The sequence below is a fragment of the Arthroderma uncinatum genome (genome assembly GCF_011692745.1).
Source record: "Arthroderma uncinatum strain CBS 119779 chromosome Unknown scaffold1, whole genome shotgun sequence".
Lineage (NCBI taxonomy): Eukaryota > Fungi > Ascomycota > Eurotiomycetes > Onygenales > Arthrodermataceae > Arthroderma > Arthroderma uncinatum.
In genome coordinates this window covers 284,111-305,449 of record NW_022983863.1, presented here as the reverse complement: position 1 = coordinate 305,449, position 21,339 = coordinate 284,111, and the positions used below count along the sequence as shown (strand labels likewise).

At 46.8% G+C, this 21,339-nt stretch overlaps 5 protein-coding genes across 5 annotated transcripts; 1 reads left to right on the top strand and 4 right to left on the bottom strand.

The window, feature by feature from the left end:
* Nucleotides 1-441: 441 nt before the first annotated feature.
* Nucleotides 442-2,080, bottom strand: GIQ15_00097 (ubiquitin carboxyl-terminal hydrolase; the record flags this gene model as incomplete). Its single annotated transcript, XM_033547514.1, has 4 exons — nucleotides 442-1,514; nucleotides 1,568-1,669; nucleotides 1,728-1,967; nucleotides 2,026-2,080. 4 exons carry the CDS (start codon nucleotides 2,078-2,080, stop codon nucleotides 442-444), a joined length of 1,470 nt encoding a protein of 489 aa, XP_033408465.1.
* A 3,805-nt stretch (nucleotides 2,081-5,885) lies between these two features.
* Nucleotides 5,886-8,029, bottom strand: GIQ15_00096 (uncharacterized protein; the record flags this gene model as incomplete). The annotated part of the gene is made up of 7 exons (XM_033547513.1): nucleotides 5,886-6,071; nucleotides 6,152-6,233; nucleotides 6,304-6,335; nucleotides 6,383-6,541; nucleotides 6,612-6,929; nucleotides 7,007-7,473; nucleotides 7,747-8,029. 7 exons carry the CDS (start codon nucleotides 8,027-8,029, stop codon nucleotides 5,886-5,888), a joined length of 1,527 nt encoding a protein of 508 aa, XP_033408464.1.
* Nucleotides 8,030-11,479: 3,450 nt separating this feature from the next.
* Nucleotides 11,480-12,823, bottom strand: GIQ15_00095 (Fatty acid desaturase, type 1; the record flags this gene model as incomplete). Its single annotated transcript, XM_033547512.1, has 6 exons — nucleotides 11,480-11,550; nucleotides 11,608-11,773; nucleotides 11,837-12,145; nucleotides 12,219-12,377; nucleotides 12,466-12,631; nucleotides 12,720-12,823. The coding sequence occupies 6 exons, from the start codon at nucleotides 12,821-12,823 to the stop codon at nucleotides 11,480-11,482; spliced, it is 975 nt and encodes a 324-aa protein (XP_033408463.1).
* A 1,900-nt stretch (nucleotides 12,824-14,723) lies between these two features.
* GIQ15_00094 (sulfate transporter) lies at nucleotides 14,724-16,319 on the top strand (the record flags this gene model as incomplete). The annotated part of the gene is made up of 4 exons (XM_033547511.1): nucleotides 14,724-15,200; nucleotides 15,270-15,309; nucleotides 15,369-16,243; nucleotides 16,296-16,319. The coding sequence occupies 4 exons, from the start codon at nucleotides 14,724-14,726 to the stop codon at nucleotides 16,317-16,319; spliced, it is 1,416 nt and encodes a 471-aa protein (XP_033408462.1).
* A 2,055-nt stretch (nucleotides 16,320-18,374) lies between these two features.
* GIQ15_00093 (parasitic phase-specific protein PSP-1) lies at nucleotides 18,375-19,421 on the bottom strand (the record flags this gene model as incomplete). Its single annotated transcript, XM_033547510.1, has 2 exons — nucleotides 18,375-19,016; nucleotides 19,125-19,421. The coding sequence occupies 2 exons, from the start codon at nucleotides 19,419-19,421 to the stop codon at nucleotides 18,375-18,377; spliced, it is 939 nt and encodes a 312-aa protein (XP_033408461.1).
* Nucleotides 19,422-21,339: the final 1,918 nt, after the last annotated feature.

The following is a 21,339-nucleotide window of genomic DNA, read 5'->3' as shown; positions in this document are numbered from 1 at the left end:
TAAGGATGAAATACGCGGGAACAACGTTCGTATAATTTTATAGACATATGCATCATAATTAGAGCTTAACAAACATCACACTAAGACTCATTGATATATTTGTTATCCTGATTATATTTTCTATACAGACGTAGATGCTTCTGCTACATCCTACGGCAAATAATGCTCTATGTGAGCCGTTGTAAGGGGTCGATTTTGGTCCTTGGTACTAAGTTCATGTAAGCCTATACGGCCCCTTTAGATAAGGCTATACCGTCATCCTTCATCGTAAGGCTAAACGTGTCCGCTGGCAGAAGGTTGACAGATCTAAATTTTGTATCCTTGGTATTAAGTACTAATGTAAACCGCTTTACGCCCCCTTCTCCTCCCCCCCCCCTCCTCTCTCAGCTAAAGAGAAAAAAATACATGGAGCTCTTCTAGGGCCCCTTAAGAGCACTCCCCCTACTTGCAGGAAGCGTAGGCCTGCAAGGTATAAAACAGCAGGTAGGCATCGGCGCCCAGCACCTCGGCCTCAGTAACGACCGTTACCCGGTCGTCGTTGAACTTAAACCACTGCTCACCGTGCCGGCAGTAGGAAAGGTAGTGGCCTGAATCGATATCGCCAATGTGCACCACAACGCTCAACAGATCGTACTGGAACTGTGATCTGTTGGGAGATTTTGGCCGTGTGGTGTACGGCATCATATTAATAGTGGCGGGATATGATACCTTAGTATCGACTTTTTCCGAGACTGAGCGGTTCCGCTCAAACCGTTTCAACTGCATGCATAGGATGACTGGCAGCTTCCTGAGTCTGAGCTGTTTTGTAACGCCTTTGTTAGAGTTGCACTGGCTGCAGCCATATTCACTGGCCGCTAGTTTTTCAGGGGATATATAGCCTTCTAAGCAGCCTTGTAGTGTTGGTGAGGCGTCAGACTTTTGCTCTCCACCGTCAAGTGCACGCTTCCTCTTCTGAACTTGAAGGTCCAGACTGACGTCCATTACTGGGTCTTCGGTACGGGAGACTTTACCGCAGTTGCCGCATGTGATGGTGCTCCGTAGTTTACCGAAGAATGCCGTATGGAAGAAGCAGCGACAAGTAGGATCGCAGTCGAGGTGGCCGGGAGTGCTCTCGTGAAGCTGGTTTACCAGGAACTGATAGAACTCGTGAGCATCTTGTTGATGATAACCGGCAAGGTCAGAGGATTTCTGCCATGAGGCAAGGAGAAGGTTGAGGGCTCCAAATCCTTCATCTTTCTCTTCATTGCTGAACTCTGCAAAGGCATCGGCAAGAGCACAGCCGAAACAATTCACTTTTTGGCAATCGCTGGTACCGTGACCGTTTCCGAGGAAGTAAGCCGTCAAGACAGGTTCATGGAAAAGAGTTTGGAGAATGACATTCATATAACATGTCTGGCCAAGATTGAACAAGCCCCTAACGCCTTCTTTGCCACAAACTTTCTTGTTCGTGTTCAATGCAATGTAACTTGCGTATTCGTCGTCTTCCATATTATCGACCTTCCGCTTCCTCGAGACTAGAGGAGTTAGCAGCCACTCTCGAATGGAATATACATAGCATGAAACTTACCAATGGACTCGGTCGTATTCTTCAACACGCTTTCCAAATCTACGTCGTAAATCAGATCATCGCACCCTTGACAGAAAACGTGCTTGCTTCGGTAGTCGGCAACTAGTTTTTCACACAGGTTAGAAAGAAGTTGCAAAGTAACAGGCAAATGCGAACGCACAGAATATGTGGCCTGTTTGTGAGCTATGCTCACAGCGTGCGGCCTTCACACCCACAGCTGGACAGTGGAGGCATTGGTATTGCGGTTTCAGAGTGAACAATGAACCAGATGCACGCCTCGCAGACGGGGCCAACCGCACTTGCGATGGATTCCACGGTCCTTTGCCGTTCAGTTTAGTGTAATTCTCCGCAAGGCGAGTAGCAGCGTCGGTATCTTTCTCAAAAATATTCCTTAGATGTTCTATTAAGCCCGGTTAGAAACGAGTCCCTTTGCATCATCGGTGGTAAGGCAGCCTTACCGCAGCCATAGGCAGGCTCGAATAGGGGAGTAGACATGGTAGCCATGGTGGTCATCCTCAGATCTTGGCCGTAAAGGTTGTTCAAGCAGCCTCGTCGTTAGATAGACAGATGTCTTGCGTCAGGGCTTCCGTCGGAAATGCGGTAGAGGATTGCCCGTTTCCAGCGAAGGCCTAGAAGCTGAAGCAGCTTACCGACGATAGCCAGGGTATATCGGAAAATGAAACAACCGAATCAAACTCTCTGAGATCTCTGATGAAGGAGGTCAAGAAGCGAATTTGAAGAAGAAGAGGAGCACGGTAGCCGAAGGAAGCGTCGGCAAACCAGATGCTGATTCTTTGGGATTTGGGTATCAATTCCGACGAAGACAAGCCTACAACATCTCTGTCTATCAAGAGAAAGGGTAAAAGGAAAGATAGAGCAAGATACGAGACGGAAGACGAGGCCGGTATGAACACAAGGAGAACAAGATGCGATAGGGGAAGAGGAACTGTCACCCACGCGATGTCATCACTGGACAGGCTTATGTAATGTCCTCTAACTTTTTAGCTTTTAGCGCGGGAACACTAGCCCCAGATAGGCTTAGCGCCTTTCTCTCTATTATCACTTCATCTGAACCATTGAGCTACTATTATACGAACATAAAATGGCTTTCCTGGCGTCCTCTTCCATCACTACCAAGTTTGGTATAGACTATTATAAACTGTGACGGTCCGGTCAGGCCTATCCACATCTTATACAGGTCGATGAACAATACCAATGTTCATGCTACGAGTGTCAATATGACAATCAATGGGTATGTAGGCTTTGATATACCATTGATAGTGATTAATATAGACTTGCTATTCCACGTACTATTATTTCTATTGATTGTAAAAACGGTTCAACTCTTCTTAATAAATCAACACGTTTTGCCCAATGGTATCCCCAAGTCAACATGGCAAATATAAGTCCCCTTTCTGACTGCCTCTTCTTTGTGTTCAGTTGATCGAAGATGGAGAAAAGGTGATGGACAAAGGGCCAGAGAGAAGCCGAGGCTTCAAGAGATTTGTTTACATTCTCCCCTTTTCCACGCCAGAAGGAACAACTATAGCCAACCAGTCCAAGGAAAGAGGTAAAGGAAGCAAGTACAAGCGGTGAAGTGCCCTTTTTCAATGGTGAGTTATTCTCTAGGCTTACGGTGTTTCATATATAACCATTGATTGGGACGGCATGGGAATTATTTGCTTATGCTGCAACTTGTGGATTTTACGTCGATGGCTATATATTAGTCCCAAGACCTAGTACATTGTGCTAGGTCATATCTCTATATTCTTCAACTCGGGTTCTAACACTATAGGGCTAGCCACTGGGCAAATATGTTAATTTCTACATACCCACCATTAGCTTTCGGTTATAATAGAATATTGCAGTTGATACATAGTAGATTGAGGGAAGAGAAAGACTTGTCAAGAATTATGCAACGGTGAATGACGCATCCTCCAACGCGTCCTCCACGTATGTATACTGTCTACGTTACCCTTGCGTTGGTACATTTGCTGCTGCCTAGCTTTGGTCGGGATGGCGGGATAGGGGGGTGTCAGGTTTGGGGAGCTGTTGAAAGCTGCAGGTAAGTAGAATGAAAATTATTCTATGCCTTCTATTATATGCGCATTGACCATACATTGATATAAATAAAAATATTAAGAGTATAGCTGAATTAGAAGTGTTTGATAATGATTAGGTTCGTTCCACACGTATCCTTACACGTACAAGAGTTTTGGGCCAAAATCAGGGGCCCAACCTTTGAGATGACCCAACATAGTTCAACTTTATATTTCTGTCACCAGTACCGTTTGTTGGTAGAATGCCATATCGGCCGTAGGTTTTCTGGTCTACAGAAACGTAATGAGGCAGTCTTCCTAGTAGGTTTAACTTCGTTTCAATCCAACGAAGTACCTTTTCGGGTGGGAAAAGGACTTTCAAATATCCGAGTCCAACTAAATTTGAGGAGAAACGTATTAATAAGGGCGGCAAGTTATAACGCATACTAGGAGTGGCCACTTACAGATATAGCCGACAGCAATACTACACATGTGGCCGATGAAGCTTGTATTTGGAAGCAATATGGATGCCACAGCATTTAAAATCAATGGAAGCGTCCAAGTCGGGATTTGATATTTGCCCAGGCTATTTGCCATTAGTTTGAATAACGAAAGACTTGTTACTGGGTAGATGGATGGCCTGAACATACCTAATGTGAGGGTAGGTTTGAAATCTCTTTATGGCTTCGGCACTGAGGAGAAGAAAACACCACGAACTAAGGCGGAAACGGTTAGTCGAGTGAGGAGGGTTGCTTGCCTGGAAGTGACATACCTTGAACCGAGGATACCGACATTAGTTCGAAGGACGAACTTGGCGAGTAAAACATATATACCAGCCGGTAGCGTTGAGAGCGCTAGAAACGAAGGGTTAGACATCCATGATATATATTGCCAACATAGACTGATCAAACTTACGGCCAACGAACATAGCCAGAGATGTAAGGGTGCCATGTTCAGCTTCAAATCTTTCCAGTAAAGGCGTTAAAGCCAGTATATTCCAGAATGCATGTATAAATCCTGCATGCACGATCGGATATGTGTTAATTCGGTACACTGCACGAATAAATTGATTAGCCAACACATCCAGATAATTCATAAGTCCTGGTAGCCGCTGAAAGGTCTCAGCGCATACTGTTGGCGAATGGTATAACATACTTCCGGCAGGTCCGATTTCAGCAGGCATTAATGCCCCCCATCTAGGCACATCCCAAACGGTTTGTAAACTCAATACCCAAAACACAACGATGCATAGAATAGCAAGTCGAGTGAAAAGAGGGAGTCGTAATATGTAGGACCTCAGGCGCCCGGGGTTGAACGGAAGTGACGGGACGAAGGAAAGCATGGCTGCAACGGTATAAAATGAAACGAAAGTCGAGTCGTCGAATCCGAGGCGCGCGGGTTAAGTCAGACAATAATGTGGTGGTGAATGGATGCAGCACCGCGAAAGGGCTCCGCTTCGTTGTGTCGTGTCCTATCCCTCTCTCCGACGACAAAAGTTCTTGCTCTCCAGTGAATGCACAGCTGACCCAGAGCTTAGGTGTTGATGGTTCGACGGTGTATGGTGTAGCTGGAGAACGTCGCTGGAATCTATACCGATTATATAAAGAAGCAGATGACCAATTCGTTAAATGTTCATGATATTCGTCGCTTTCTTAGGCCGAAACGGAGATTAGAGATCGTGAAGCGTGTACTTTCCCTAGGGAGGTGTTAGACCAACGGGACGTGTAGATAGAGTATTCCAGGGATTTTTCATGAAATTTCGGTGGCTTCGTCAAGAGATATCTTACCAGTAGTGTCGCTATCGACATAAACGAACTCCGTAACTGGGACGTATAAAAGACGTTCCTCCCCGGAGTTCCTGGGAAGGCGAGATCGATTCCGCGTCAGAAAAGTTGAGTTACGTGATTAGATAAGCATTATATGCACGTGATATTAACCATGCGATCCAGATCTGATAAGATAAAACTTTAATTTGGATTTCCAAAGGTTAAAAATATTTATTATTCCGATACTTCTCCAACGATTATCTGAGGTATCATTACCACCATCGACTATGTTCACGTACTAATTACATTATAGGGTGAGTGGCGAGGTCATAAGTTCATGTTGGACGACAAGGAGAAGAAATATAAACAGGGTATAAGGCTAATAACGACTCAAAAAACCAAGAGAAATACCTTAATGCGGGCCAAACACCTTCGCTGTCATGTCAGCTAAATGCAGTGCTTTTGCTAAAACTGCATTCCAAGATAGAAGAATACAGGATCTGCTACCTTTCCCTATTCTGGAAATTGAAATTCCCGGCGCATTGGGGATGAAATTGCCGAGTTCTTCGTTGCCCACGCCTTCAGGGATATGACCACGATTTCCCAGGCCATGGCCAGGGCCGTGGCACCCATTCCAACGGTGAAGACAATCATCGCGTTGAGGTCATAGTATTCCATTGCGGCAACAATATCTGAAGACTATATCCCTAAATTAGCGGCTGATCATTCCCAGAAACTGAGATAAACGATTACTTCAAAAGAAGGGGGGTTTTGCATACACTTAGCATAAAGATAAGTCCGCCAGAAATTAGGCAGAAAGATGTGACCAGCTCTGACGGTGGTCGAGAAGGGAGAATTGAGCTTGGTGGGTTAATGTAGAGTAAGATATAGGTGACAGCTCGTGCGAGCGAAAAGCCAACCAATAGCATACCCCACTGCTTGTGCACCATGGTTGACACCATGCTATGCTGATGGTGAGAGCTCATCATTAGCCCTAAAAGCAAGATTACCGTGGCTGGCATTGGATTTAAGGAAACCCCTTGGGATCTCGGCGGCCTCCAATCGTCAGAACTTGCAGGGTAATCCTTGTCGAGGAAAATAGGGGGCGGTCCCAAGGCAGTCAAATTGACCCAGTCGCGCATTCGCCGGGATTCAGCAAGCATTCCGCACTGTTGATGTTGGTTAGCCCGGGTCCCTAGGCACCACTTGGTACGGTCAGACTCAGAAAGAGAAACTCACCAAGCCTCCACCAAAGAACATGATGGTTATCGAGACATGCTCGAGGTCGTGAGCAGTCCATGGCCCTCCCCATCCACCAAGATGCTCTAGAAACACGTTACTAGCGCCATAAAGGAATATAACAAAAGATTCCGTAAATTCGGCCGTTGGGACTCTGGATTTCCACCCCCCTACGAGGGCACGTGATGGCTTCACATTCCACGCCCAGCCGAAATCTGCGAAACAACCAACCCAGCGTCCTAGGGTCAGGAACCCATACCAGATGAATATTCCGCCCTTGATGAAGTGCGCAAGACCGTTGAAGATTTGATGTCCTCGCTAATCGGATTCTCGTTAGATAACCCCTGAAAAGACCATCACAGGAAGCAGTATCAGGAGCGATTGCATAAACTTACAAATATTCCTGTATAGACCACGGCGCCAGAAGTAAGGGCGAAGAATCCAAGGATAAGGATCGTCCTCTCAATTATAACATGAATCACGCTCAAAACACCGAGGCCGCGCCGGGAAACCAACTGCGGAAAATGGGCCATCAAATATGTGTGCAAAGATCCAAAAGGATACATCCAACGGCCGGCAGACTTATCTCTTAGTTCAACTTCAGCTATTTCGAGGTCTTCACCATCTTGCCTATCGTGTTCGAAGGAGCTGCAGCGGCTGCGAGGGGAAAAATTGTTGACTTCACTGCCTTGGCCGCTGTCTCCAGACCAGCGATGCTGACGACCGACGTCCTGGGCGTAGGGCCTGGCTCCATTCGAACTTGTGTTGGCAGGGAGAAATGCCGTCCTCTCATATATTTTATTTTCTGCGTACTTCTTGTTTCCAGAGAAGGCAAGGAGCAGGCCCATAACAACCTCTGCGACTATGACCCATGTCGCTATCCAACCTATCTTAGTATGTGCATTATTTTCATACAGATCTGGTGTTTGGTTGCTATATATGATGCCACAAAGCAGGCCAACAGCATTGATAGTCAGGAAACCAAACTGGGTGGGTAATGCATATCGGGATTTGGCAACACTAAATACGACGCCTTCATATCAAGGACGAATTCCATTGTTAGCAAAAAACTGGGCATTCTAGATTTCGTTACATGGGGTGCAAGGTGCAATTTCAACAATGGGTGATTCCATACCAACTGGGAGGACGATAGCCCATCCTATCGCCATCAAAATAATGTGAGCCAGAATCGTCCCAGGATATTTCTGGTACCGGAAATAACTCATAAGATGGGCTGTGTCGTTTGCTTCCGCGCTCGCTGTCGCTGCAGCCGCCATAGTTGATGCTGTTTCCTTCAACCCGCTCATCTCCGTCGACCCATGGCCATCGCCATGCGGTATTGCGCCCACCACCGATGTGAGAAACAGTAGCAGTACCGCAGCACTGTGGGGATGAAACGGACGGAGATCTGGCAGCATAGGAATAAAATTATACGTGAAGAGACGCAACAGCTATAGTCGATCTCTGTGGCCTAATCTGGGAGGCAGGGCTTGAGTAGGCGAGGAGCGCCTGCCTTGACAGCTTAATATATATACACACAGACTAGAAACCGCAAGAACGAAAGCCGCTGCTGCTTATTCGGAGCCAGAAATGCCATACGCCAGAGGAAGGAAGGGAGTTAAGAAGGCAAGGGCAGAGGAAGGGAGTGAAGAACACCGGCCATCAATTAAAGGTCAAGGCTTACAAACCCGCAGGATATTCGGCCCCGGAAACGGAGGATTCCATCATCGGAGTTAGGGCAAAACAGATATGACGATAGATGGCTGGGGAACTCTTATTTGCAGTGAAGTGCATGCTAGGGTGGCCAGGCCGTGTACGAGACCAAGGTCCCTGTCCGAGCTGGTTGCCCAAGCTCCCAATCGACTGGCAGATTCCTTAAATGCCACACCCAACGGATGACACGGAAGACACTAAAAGGACTTCTTTATAGCCAAAGCGGCTTACACTATTGGTCATGTACAATGTGTGTGTGCATGGCTTCAGTTGAACTAACGATGCTATGGATGCTCGGCTCCACAGGAAAAAGGTGGAGAACAGCATTGAAGAAAAAGCAAGGAGCCCTGTTCTCCCCAAAGCGCTCAACAGCCTTATTTTCAGCCGTTTGGAAGAAATGGCCAGCCAAATCATTCATCGGTAGTATGCCTATTGACAACCATACACCTCTTCAGGAGGCCGAGTACTCCGTATAAAAGCGAGAAGTATGAACCAGGGGAGAAGCTAAAGAAGACACGGACGGTCGGTGATTCCACTCGCACAAAGCAGGCTGGGTCGGACCAAAATCACCGAAGCTCCGTGGGATGCTGGAAATATCCATTGGCGTTTCGACAGCAAAGAAGGTACTCTGGAGGTATCTCTCCGCTGTGACTTGCATACAAAAGTGACTTTTGAGGTACGAGATATTTAGCCTGCCCACCCGCTTATCTAGCCGGCACATCCGCCAGCGTTAATATTTCCGCAGCCCAAATGCCAAAGATGCGCGACCTCATGATGCACGACCTCCACCAACTCGGCATATGTCATTCGATTTTACAATTTTGGTTATACGGGTGCGAAGTATCCGTTGACTCATTCAATCCTCCCTCCACGCCGACTATCCGACAGCCATCCCATTTCAGTCAGCGGATCTCTTTTCGTTCTCCAATTTCAATCCACCAAGGTCATCCAGCGTCACCGCTATATAGGTTTACGGTAGGTATCGGCTCGCGGGAAGACTCCGGCAAAAGGAATCAATCTGTACTTCATGCATGCCACCAGAGGAGTTGACTTCCCTCCAGCGCTTGGGTCTGACATCCATGCATATAGCTATTTGGATCTAGACAGCCACTAGATGTTCGCCTGGCTTGCATGATTAACATATCGTCACCCCTCGGGCACAATATCGCTGGAACTTACCTTCTTTCCTCGTCTATCTCAAAGGTTAAGTAACTTTGTCCTGATATTGCGATCCTAGTTACAGTCCAGGTGGAGATACAGTGTACCCACGCTTTACCGGAATCTATGGCATCCGAGGTTCGTGGTTTTCATAACGATGCGCCGCATGACCACAATTCAGTATACCATCGTACCACAGGTAAAAGGGCTGTAGCCTTGTCTACCACATAATTTGATTGCAAATTGCAGTGATAACATACAGTAGTTTGGATCAGTTAGGTGCAACCTCGCACCAATCATTGATCTTTATTAGGCAACTGTTGGCTAGATCACTCTAACCTTTTACCCACGGAGAACGCTCTCCAGAGGGCCATTCACCTGCCAAAGGCTTGTGGTCAGGATCAAGGTCAAGGCGTGATTTTGTGTGCCTCCCGGAAGCCGAAGCGGCCTATCTACCTCAAAGTGGCTCTATGCAGTATGTCAGCATTCGGATTTTGTTCGCCTAAACTAAATACACGCTTCGGATGAAAGGATGGCCTAGGTATCGTATATGAACCCTTTTGGTTGGATAGAACTCTCGCACTATTTTTATTTCGAAGAAACGAGTTGAAGCACGTATACCTAAAAGCCAAAGCTTTAACTACCCAGCTCGTTCAGCATATCTTGGTCCTCAAGTCCATTACAAAGCCTGACATCACTTCACTGCCTTTGTTCTTAGGATCTATAGCTCTATTATCCACATAGGGACTGTGGTGAGCAAGGATTGCAATTTGCCTCTGCGGTTCTTCTTCAACAATATCGACAACTAGTCGATTTTAGCCAATCAAGGTCTGATTAATGCGCGGGGTCGTGATCTTCCACACTGCACTGGATGATATCTCGAAAATCCGCCAGTGGCTTTCAACGGCGTACTCCTAGCGTGGGGGAGGTAGATACAGCCCACCATCGTTTCATTTGCTCTTTAAAAAATTGAAACATCCAATCATCCCCAGTCAGACTAATACCACCAAGGTCTGGCATAACCTCGAACATAACTGGAGCCATATTTATCAAGGAACAAGATAAGGTCAAGATACCCAAGAATACTGGTGGGAATAATTGAATGTCTATAGATAGGCCTCATATTAGACTCTTCCCCCAGCTGACGTATCTAAGCCGTTGTCTTAAGGGCGATAGACACGTGGTACATGACCGGCTGTGTCTGCGATAAGAAGCAATGTGATGTTGTAGTTGGTTTTATACATCGCTCATGGATTGTATCAGGTTCAACAGTTGGCTTATGCAGCTGAATTGGTATCGTTCCATGTTTCATTAGTTTGAATAATGAACCATCTATTTTAGAATTTATTCGCAGTCCATATCATGTCTAGATGGATCCCATGCTTTCCCTAAAGAATGGTCTTGAACCTCTCCATACCTAGGTAATAGTGTATGCTGGGATTACAATATCAATAACTACTAGCAACTGTTCTGCGGGCTTTAGCATTCCACATACCCTACGACATTGATTATTGACCATACTAACCAGCGTTCAGTCAGTTCATCGGGCCCCTCAAGGACATTTCTTTTTGCTGCCCTAGTCTCTACGACTTTGTTTCGTTTCTAGCCGGTTAAAATTACACTACCCAGGCTTTCAACTCAGTTAACGGTCATTCTTGTCGAAATCTCGATCTAGAGGCCTGGCTCTAGGTTTGTGTTCTTACTCGATATCCGTTTCTCGAGCCGTGGTATGCTTCAGCTCAGCAATCTGTCGGTAAAAAGGAAATAGACATGAAATTTTATAGCATAATGACTCAATATGTAATGCTATCGAGAACTAGCAGCAGCATCAAAATAGGATACAAGACTGACGAATGTAGGGGAAAAATAACGGTGCATCCTAACTTCCCGAGTTGATTAACGTACTCCAATTAACAACGCAATAAACTCCGTATAGGCGAGAGTGATTTCGTAAAACTTTTCAAAAACTTTTAATCTGACCGGTCCGGATCGCAGTCTTACTCATTTGCGCAACTATGTAGCTGTTGCAGGAACAGTGACTTGTGGTCTTCAAGATATGTATCAAAATCTAGTCCTGTCAGCATGGATTCCCCCAAAAGTCGCACGCAACTAGATGGTTACTTACGGTTTGCCTTGGCATATTCTTCATTATTCTTCATCAGCCATGAATCCGCAACATGTAGCTTGCTCATTGGGACCTTTGGTAGAAGGTGATGTAGCAGGTGGTAGTTGTCATCGTGAGGCTGGAGGAATTTCTGAAACCAACTGCCCCAGGGACTAGAGCGCGTGAACTATATACCCCCCTGGTCGTTAGCACACTCAAAAGCGATAACTGGGGAAAAGGTTTGACGAACCTCTAACACGCCATTGGATGGGAGCCCAGAATGGTCGATAATCTCACGCAAAACATAAAAGCCATAGCTAATAGTGCAGCGCACAAAATGGAATAGAACGACGAAAGTATTTATGCGAATGTTGCCCAAGGAGAGTAGAGGATAGCTTGGCTCCAGGAAACTTGTCAACAGTCCAACGGCCGCCCACCACCCAATTAGCAGCACGGGAGCCGCTTTGAGGTCACCGAGAGCGCTGTGTAGAAACAAGACCGGGTCCATGACATCGTAGAGAAACAGCGAAAACATCGATTTGTGGCAGTAGGTGCCGGTCTGTGGTATTACTTAGTTCCAAATGCGCGTTGATCCGGCTTTCGGGACCACCACAGTGGCTGGAGAAACTTACACGATAATGGCGCAGACTCGTCGGGTTGTGTTCTCCGTGATCTGGGTCGTCTTCCGTGCCCAGATAGTTATGGTGTGCGCTATGGCTAGCGCGCTGGAGCTTAGCGGTGCTCATTAATGCTGGGGCGAGGAAGACGTTGGTGACGAGGTCGTTGATCCACTATAGTTATCCAGCCAAGCATTTCCACATTATTAGTCCTCCCGCAGTTATGCTTAAATATTTTGTTTTAAGGGACGGGAAGACTAACCTTGTTTTTGTACAGGTTCCCGTGGATGCTATCGTGAGCGAGTGTCGACAGCCCACGCTGGCCCCATGACATCAGGAGCAGCGCGGCGATGAATGTTGGGCTTGACGGGAATCTCGCGAACAGCTGGTACGCAGCGAGTATGAGGGCCCAGTCACGAGCAATTTTGCTGCAGGAGGATGGTTAGTCGGATATACTAAACATAAAATAATGTATGAAAGAGAGCTAGAGAGTTGATGAAGAGAAGAGGGGCATACAGAAGGCATGGCCAGCCAGTGGGATTTTCCCAGACCCGAAGCTTCTCCTGTGGAATTGTAGCTCGGAAGGCTCGCAGCTCGCCGAGAACAGACTGTTTTCCCATCTTGTCGATGCTTCAATTCCTTCTGGGATGGAAGTATTTTCTTCAACTACTCGAGTAAATGTTCTGTCAACTCTCGATGGAAAGCGAATGTCATACATATATATATACATCAACGGGCCGAAACCAACAGTTATTTGAGCTAGAAAACCATTGAAAAAGAAATTAACTTGAAGGAATGCTCGAAACCAGGATCTTCCATATGTATGATAGCTCAGCTGGTCTAGGTTTAGTAATGGCCCAACTTTTTGGACGACAGTGTTTTCAAATCTTCGGCATATTACGCACATTCGACGGCCAACCCCGCCCACAGAAGGTGGAGGTTCCTTTGCTGTTGAGCTATCCAGTTTTCGTATTGTAATCTGAGACCAGCCACTCTTACATTCCTTCTTGTGTTGGTGGGGATGGGATATCCGGTGTTTCTTTTGCGGCACATATTTTCCGTTCGTTCTCAGTCTACTCCCCTGGCCTGCTTGCACTGCTCTAGACGCAATCCTACCCTCTAACTTCTACCCCCTAGTCCGCCGTCGGGACCTATCCTTGGCCGCAAGCATGATGTACACAAGAACGCCGCCCTATAGCAAAACACGGCGGTGGGGGATCGATAGATGTGTTGGAATTAGACTGATATTGCAGGACGTACGATCTGATAACGAATAAACGTCTTCCATGTAGATACTCCGTATCTGAGTAACATTGATGATCTCTCTCACAAAGCAGCCCGTCCAGAGAGACAAGATCGTTATAGTAAGGATAGCCAGCTGGTCCATAACCGGCCGATCTATAACTCACAACCCGCAACCCTGCAGTCCAATTTTAAAGACATGCAGCCAATCAGCCAAGCTGCGCCTCAGCATCCAGGCAGCCAATGTGAATGTGTTCGTCACCGGCAGACGCAAATAGCCATCTATGGCTGTCTGAGTGCTAAGACAGTCCGTCAATCAATAAGCCGTGCTACCCGTGGCGACACCTAGCAAACGTCTGACATGCTGCCTTCTGTGAGCACAGCATCTACTTGTCTGTCCGAGCACTCCGAGCAATACACGAATCTTCGCTTACGCCTGCGTGGGAGCGAGCAAGTATATGAGCAGCCACCTTGTCAATGCATATTAAAATAGTAAAACCTTCCCTTTGGCGAGACAGAAATCGACGTTCACACCCGTTCAGGTACCCAGATCAGGGATTAGACAGACACTGCGTTTTGATCGCTCGCAACGGGCCACAGCCAATGGTCATCCATGACTCGAGCAGCTCACAGCTAAAATAGCTTCTCAGCGAGCTAAATCAACGCTATATCGCTATATCGTTATACGGAGTATAGTTCCCGAGATTTCAGTGGCAATACCATGTCGATTACCCGTTCCTAGTGTCGCCACGGTCTGTTCGTGTTTTGATCGCTGAATGGTGCGCCCTCTGGAGCTGAAGGCGCGAAGCTAGCAAGGATATTGGAAGATTATCTATCTTGCATATGCACATATATCGACCCAAATTTGAGTCACTTGGCAAGTTCGTGAGCTGCCTGCTCCCGCTCGCTCAGCAGGCTTCGAGAAGGGGGAGAATTGAACGAGCGAGCTGACGCCACAGCCGTGACTGGCCAATTGATCCCCAAGTCGTTGCTTTCCGGTCCAGTAAAGACAATTAATCCACCGGGATACCCCTCCCCAAGCTTGCTTTTTTTTAGAGAAGATCTTGCCGAAGGCGTGCTTATATGGCAGCACGGCAGTCAAAAAAAACTCTTCAAGTCGTGGGATAATCAGCTTCTGTATCCCCGCGGGCGGCGGTCCGTTTCCGATTCCCCATCGCCAAAAGCTCAGTTTTGCCCTGTCCAGAGAGGTCAAATCTTCCTCGAGATAGTACGGAGTAGATTTCTTATTCTCAGAATTCGGATCTCTGGCTATACACGATGTCGGGGGATCAGATAGGAGAACCGACAAAGTCCCGACGACGTATAATCTTTTGCCGAAAGCGCATCAGAGCTCGCGATGTGCCGGCAAAAATTGCAGAGGGAGTTCCGTCCGTGATATTGGGAGTCCTGCTCAATGCACTGGACGCGGCGTCAACGGGGCTGTTGGTGTTCCCTTCAGCTCAAGAAGGACCAGCCTTTGCCAATCTTCAGGTTGAAGCGATGTCTCTCTACATCATGAGCACCATCACCTCGCAGCTGGCAATGACCTTGGGGGGCTCCTTGTTCCCTGGCGCTTTAGGGAGCATGTTGATTGAAATCCTGCCGTTCCTTCGTGGTATCGCTTCCGACATACAAGGTGTGCTGGGCGAAGAGAGCCCAAAACTGCTTCCAACTGTACTTGCAGCGTACTCACTCACTAGCATTCTCGTCGGAGTTTGTTTCCTTGGGTTAGGTCTATTCAGACTCGGATGGCTGGTACGTACCAAAATAGACCTGATCAACGTATTCGTTGTCATAGGGAACTGATGTACAATGATGATATAGGTTGGATATTTGCCACATACGGTTCTCACTGGTGTCATTGGTAAGTATATTAAAGTGAAGCTGGTGATTTCGATGTAAAGATACTAAGATCTTTTACAGGTGCAATTGGTATCTCGCTATTCGAACTTAGTTTACAGCTTACACTCCCCCCTACGGCCTCAGAAATGATCTCAAAGGAACATATGCCACTCCTTATCGCATCTGTACTACCGGCAGCGTTCTTGGTTATATCGTTACGCCTAAAAAGCCTAGCGAAATTGACCGGCGGTTTTACAGAACATGCGATGTATGTTCCTGCATTCGTGTTTACTGTTGCTGGAATCTTTTGGGTTGTCGTTGCAGCTCAGGGCAAGGCAAATGCTGAAGGGATGGAAGATTTGGCAAGTCAGGGATGGCTATTCTCCCTTACAGCTAGCTCTTCCCCAGCTACAGGATCTGCTTCCTGGAATTACTGGAGGCTTTTTGACTTCTCAATGGTCCAGTGGAGTGCTCTCAACGCAGCCACCCAAAATATTGTCTTGCTTGTGGTCATTGGCGTGGTTAACCTTCCAGTATTTATTCCAGCTATGGCAATGATGCTAGATGAGCCCCAATATAGTATGAACTGGGAGCTTATAGGCCATGGTATTTCAAACCTATTAGCTGGTGCTACCGGCTCATTACCAAACCTGGTGGTACTTGCAAACTCCCGTCTCTTTACCTTTGCAGGTGGTGGAAGACCAGAAGCACTCGCTGTCACCGGCTTTACATGTGTTCTCTTCTTTACTTCAAAACACCTGTTACCCTATGTCCCAACAATCCTTGCTTCAATTCTGGTGTTGTTCCTCGGGCTGGATTTGATTACTGAAGCCCTCTGGACTTCAGCACACGAGTTACTATGGAGCGAATGGGCCATTGTATTGGGCACTGTGCTCGCGTGTACCTTTATAGGATTCCTTCCGGGATTCGCCATGGGCCTGGTAATAGCCCTTGCGGTACATTTATGCTGGGAATTTCACGATATGGTACGTGACGCTTCAATCCTAGCTGATGATAAAGATGTTAAGCTAATTCTTTCCACTACCAGAAAGCTCGCAGTGCCACTATCAGTCTTCAGGATCTCTTGCAAGCATACTGTTATCCAGAGACGAGCAGGTTGCTTACTGACTCGGCGGAAGTTAGCAACACTAACTCTGAAAGCACCCACCTTTGCAATGAAGAGTCCTTGACCTGGAATAGAGCTGTTGTTGACCGCTGTGGTGTAGACAACACTTTTATACAGCTTATCTCGCTCTCTGGAAATTTATGTTCGTGCATCCCCTAAATTATGATACTGTGTCTGGCTAAAGCAAACACTAACCAGGGACACTATGTGTGTTTTCTTCTTCATTTAGTCTTTGCCACTACACCCTCACTCGAAAAGCAGCTTGATATCGTGGAAGAGCAAGGCTTGAACCGGCTTGTTATTGTTGACCTTACCGACGTCCATCGAGCCGAGACGTGCATCGGCCAGCTGTTTAAAAGGCACATTGCTAAGAACAATAATAATGGCACTTCATCCAATTCAGCACCCCCATTTGCATTTGTTGGCCTACGACAAAGTAGCGGTTTATCTGCAGACTTATCAAGGGGTGGCCTCGTATGCCATTGGCCCCAATTTTCTTCAGAGTCGAGGCCAAATGACGCGGTGCCATGCTATCTACATCTCCATGACGCAATACGCGACCTTTCTTCGGGTATTCCCTCCCCGTTGAATGGCACAATGTCAAATGCAGAGGTTTTCGAGGAGATTGATCAGTACCTCTACGGTGTTGGTCCCTTTCCGCAATTTTCGTCCCCGCCATACCTAGGTCATCCTATCTCGGCGGCGTTGAAACAGGGAGGTGCCCTCATTCACAGGGTTGGTGACGGCGAGTTGTTGAGCCCATCCACAAGCTCTTCATTTATCCTCGTGATACGAGGGGCTCTGCAGGCCAAGGTCAATGATATGTCCCTATCTCAAAAGGAAAGCCATGGCCTGCCTGTGCAACGCCTGCCCCTGTCTATGGCAGGAATGGCACTTTTACAGGACGTTTCTTCAAATATTTGGCAACGATTTACCTCTCTGGTCGGTGGACATTTAAGCCACGATATATCACCAGCAGAAAATACCCCGTTACTCCAACAGTCCAACTCTCAAAGTGATGCCAACGAAACGTTGCTGTTACTGGGGCCCTGGGATTCGTATTTACCATCCCCAATTAGCGGTAGTGGCCTTGACTATGGCTCTAGTACCGTGGATTTCACAGCCATCAATGGCCCATGTTGGGCAATATCGATCCCAGTTGAACAACGGTCTCTACTTGACCAATTATTTGTTCTAATCGAAAGACGGCGAATGAACGACCGCCTAGCATTAAAATTAACAGGAGGTTTGAAGCAGTATGGTATTATAGACTGATGTCTTGTTAAGGGATTGATTACTACCTGGTGCATTTTATTTTGTCTCTACTTGAAGACAAAGGCGCTGGTCAAAATTTGGTTTGGGCTTGTTTAGATATTCATTTACTGCTTGTCAGATTGGCTACAATTTTCATTTAATGGTTTGAACACTCAACTAGATGCCCATTCAATACTCATTCAAGTTCTTGTTCACTGCTAAGCTATATTGATCTCAAAACCGTTGCCCCTGACTTTGGCCCCTGACTTAGTTAACCTTGACCCGGAGATAAGGAGAATCTTATTTCCGGGCTCGCTGGTTCAATCGTTCCAAAGCTAACGACCTGATACGAGGTTCCAAAATTGAAGTCATGTCAACAAAAGTAATGGTATAGCTGTCATTACCTTCATTGCAAGGACTTCAATTTTGGAACGCTATCGGAACGGTGTCGGAACGGTTCTACTAGCAATAGTTCCGAAAGCGCCCAGTTCTGGTAGGATAGGTAGCTAACGACTACGATAGATATCTGGTCTTACATTTGATCGCTCAATATCAGCAGAGTGCTAAAGACACAATTCTATTTATTAAAACGCCAATTATATACTGGATGAGGTCATATAACAACAAAATATCCGCTACGAGAACCAGGACCCCAACCCTCAACGGACCTGGACCATGGGGTAGGGATGCACGCCGAACCAACTGCTTCACTGGTTATCAACAGACTTCGCTGTGTCGATATCATATCCAGCCTTGAAACACCTGCTGGGATGGAATAGGTTCAATACCAACACGGAAACCACAACCAAAGCACTCTCCATCCCAATGAACAAGCCCTCGTTGGATAACAGTGGTCCGTTCCACCCTTCGGACAGTTCTGCAATGCGATAGATGCTTCGCACATAGATACAAAGGGTTGATACCGCGAGGGCTATGAGGAAAAACCTGAATTTTGAGGACGCTCGGAGATGGGAGTAGCTTGAATCGAGTGCAGCGCTGCCTAGTGCGCGGATGCGACTTTGGGTACGGAGGGCAAAATCGGTAGCGAGCCCCATGAAGACGGTCAAAGTGACGACTTGGATGATCAAGCCAGCAATCATGATGTTCTTCCCTAGGTCTGCTTGCGACCTGTCGTCGTTTCCAGCGGTGCTAGAGATGCCGCCTCCCGCGCCTTGAAGCGCCAGGGCCAGAATGTCGCAGGGAATGAAGATTCGAGGGTACCATCGTGGGCGTATACGGGAGTTTTCTGCGCCGAATACCGTGACGATTCGAGACAGCGTAAGATATATACCTGCTGCAAGAAATGCGGGAGCAAGTGTGAGGCAGCATATTTGAATCATAAATGGAACCTGCCATACTCAAGTCAGTTATCCGCTCTTCTACTCTGAAAGGGCGAAGAGATACATGGACATCGGCACATCTTCGTACGCCAACTCTCTATTGTCATGGGGACATACCTGCTTCCACGGATTATCCCACATCAGGATTCTGCCGACATATCCAATCGTTTCGCCTATGGTCCCGAGAACCATGGCGATGGTGAACCCGATGAATCTCCTCGTGGCCACCCCTTGGATGAGAAAGATGGCGGCGGAGATAAAGAACAGAGCAGCGAACACTGCATTTGCAGGCAAAGATGGGCGGTATTTGAACCAGGAGAGAGCGATATCACATGTTTCGAAAGTACATAATTCTTCATTAAATTCTTCGCCACGGCCGGCAATGGCTGTGATTGCGGAAATGGCACCAGGCATCTTGATCGGGAGAGAAAAGATCATGTAGGAATTTAAGGTAAGTGCAGAATTGTTCTATGGCAAAGGTTTGTTTTTTTGGAGATAATGAAGAGGATTCGATGCCTATGGTATAACGACTTTTCACAGATATATATACGATTATACAGATAGGCTTTCATCCTAACACAGGTCCTGCCCCTTATAGTCAATGCCAAAACCCATTCCGCAGGCCAGGAACAATTGAGGCGAGGCAACAATGTTGACACCGCCCAGACAGCATCCGCGTCAGCGCCTAATGCAGATTAGAACTAGTTACAATCCTCAATGGCCAGGGGTCTAGGAAATATTATCAATATTCAACCCAGGCCAAACATGATGCCTGAACGGTGAATAAACATAATTCCGTGCCAAGGTGTTCTCAGGGTAGTCAACGTATACTCATTCGTGGACGTGGCTACGCTGGCTGTGGGCGATTGGCCATCCATCGTATAGACAAGTGATAGGCCAGGGGAAGAAGAGAGGAAGCATCAACAAAGTCGAAGTTCGTATAAAAGGCTACAACATTATATTCCGCCCTCTATTTTTATTTTTGGGTTGAAGGCCTCATGCATCGTTTCAAATCCACCAGCGATATTGGTCTAAGCCCATGATCCTTCACCCGCCCATTACGTATGCCGATCCATCCGCCAGCCTCAATATACAAGTCGAGAGGTCATGACGTTTATTTGGACCGAGATGGATAGCCACGGCCTAAAATACACCTAGAACACCTTTTGTAAAGCATTACGAAAGTATTGGTGCTTTTTGTTTAACCCGTTCGGCATCGTCTATCTGTATACTGGTGTGCACCGCCGCGATAGCCCATAGGAAAATATCCGTTTAAATAAATTAACAAGAATCACCAGTTCAATTGGTTGAGTTATATGTGCTCTACAGGCGTTGCTTGACTAGACACGTTGTTGCTATATGGTAAGTCTTCCTATGTAAACCTCTCTCCATTAGAAGTGCTCTCTAGAAATAGTGCCCTCAGTTAACCCAAGCCCAAGAACAGGCCTTAAGACACGTTGAGAAAAAATTTCCTAACCATTTCCCTCCAGGAAAGAAAGTATTTCCCATTTGCCTTGAATCTCTAGTTATATCTAGCAGTGATCATATTTTACCAAGATATTAAAATTTTCGGTATCGAATTGCTGCCCTGCGACCATGTAAGCGGCCTGACGACACTCGCGCAAAACGTTCTCGGCGTAATCACCGAACATAGGGCAAGGCCGTTCAATCCAGTATGGATTCTATTAATATATTAATACGTTATAAAAAGGAAAGGAGCTCACATTGATACTCACATCATTGCAGAGAAAGATAGCACTATTCCAGGAACAGCTGATTCGATTACATGAACGATTGCCCCGAACTCTACAATCCGACCCCTGAGGAACACGCCTTAGGTATGCAATACCCTCCTCGATCCTACTGCGCATGGCCCTCGGTGCGCCGCTGGGATCGCAAATTATGCTCCCCTTATATCATTATATTAGCAATGTATCAAACAGTTTAAGGGGTTCACCTTTTTTTAGACTTGGTGCTTACCCTTGCCCGTCTCTCCAAACTAGAGCTGGAGTTAAGCGCAGGCCTGGACGAGAAGTCTTCTGGGGAGTAACGAGGGTTTAGTTTTAGAATCTGATGATAAATCTGTTGAGCTGTGCCTTCAATGGTCACATTTTTTCCACCTGGTGTAACCGGACCAGTGTATATCATCGTATTAGTTGTGATATATTCCGCAACTGGACTCGCCTCGGCCTATTGCCATTGTTAGCTATAATTTGTTAAACGAGGACTTGGGCCTAGCAAATTACCAGAAGGTTAACCGAGGAAAGAAGGCAGAAGAAGAAAGACGTTGCAAACTTCATATCGCGGGTATAAAGGGTTAAAGAAGATGGTG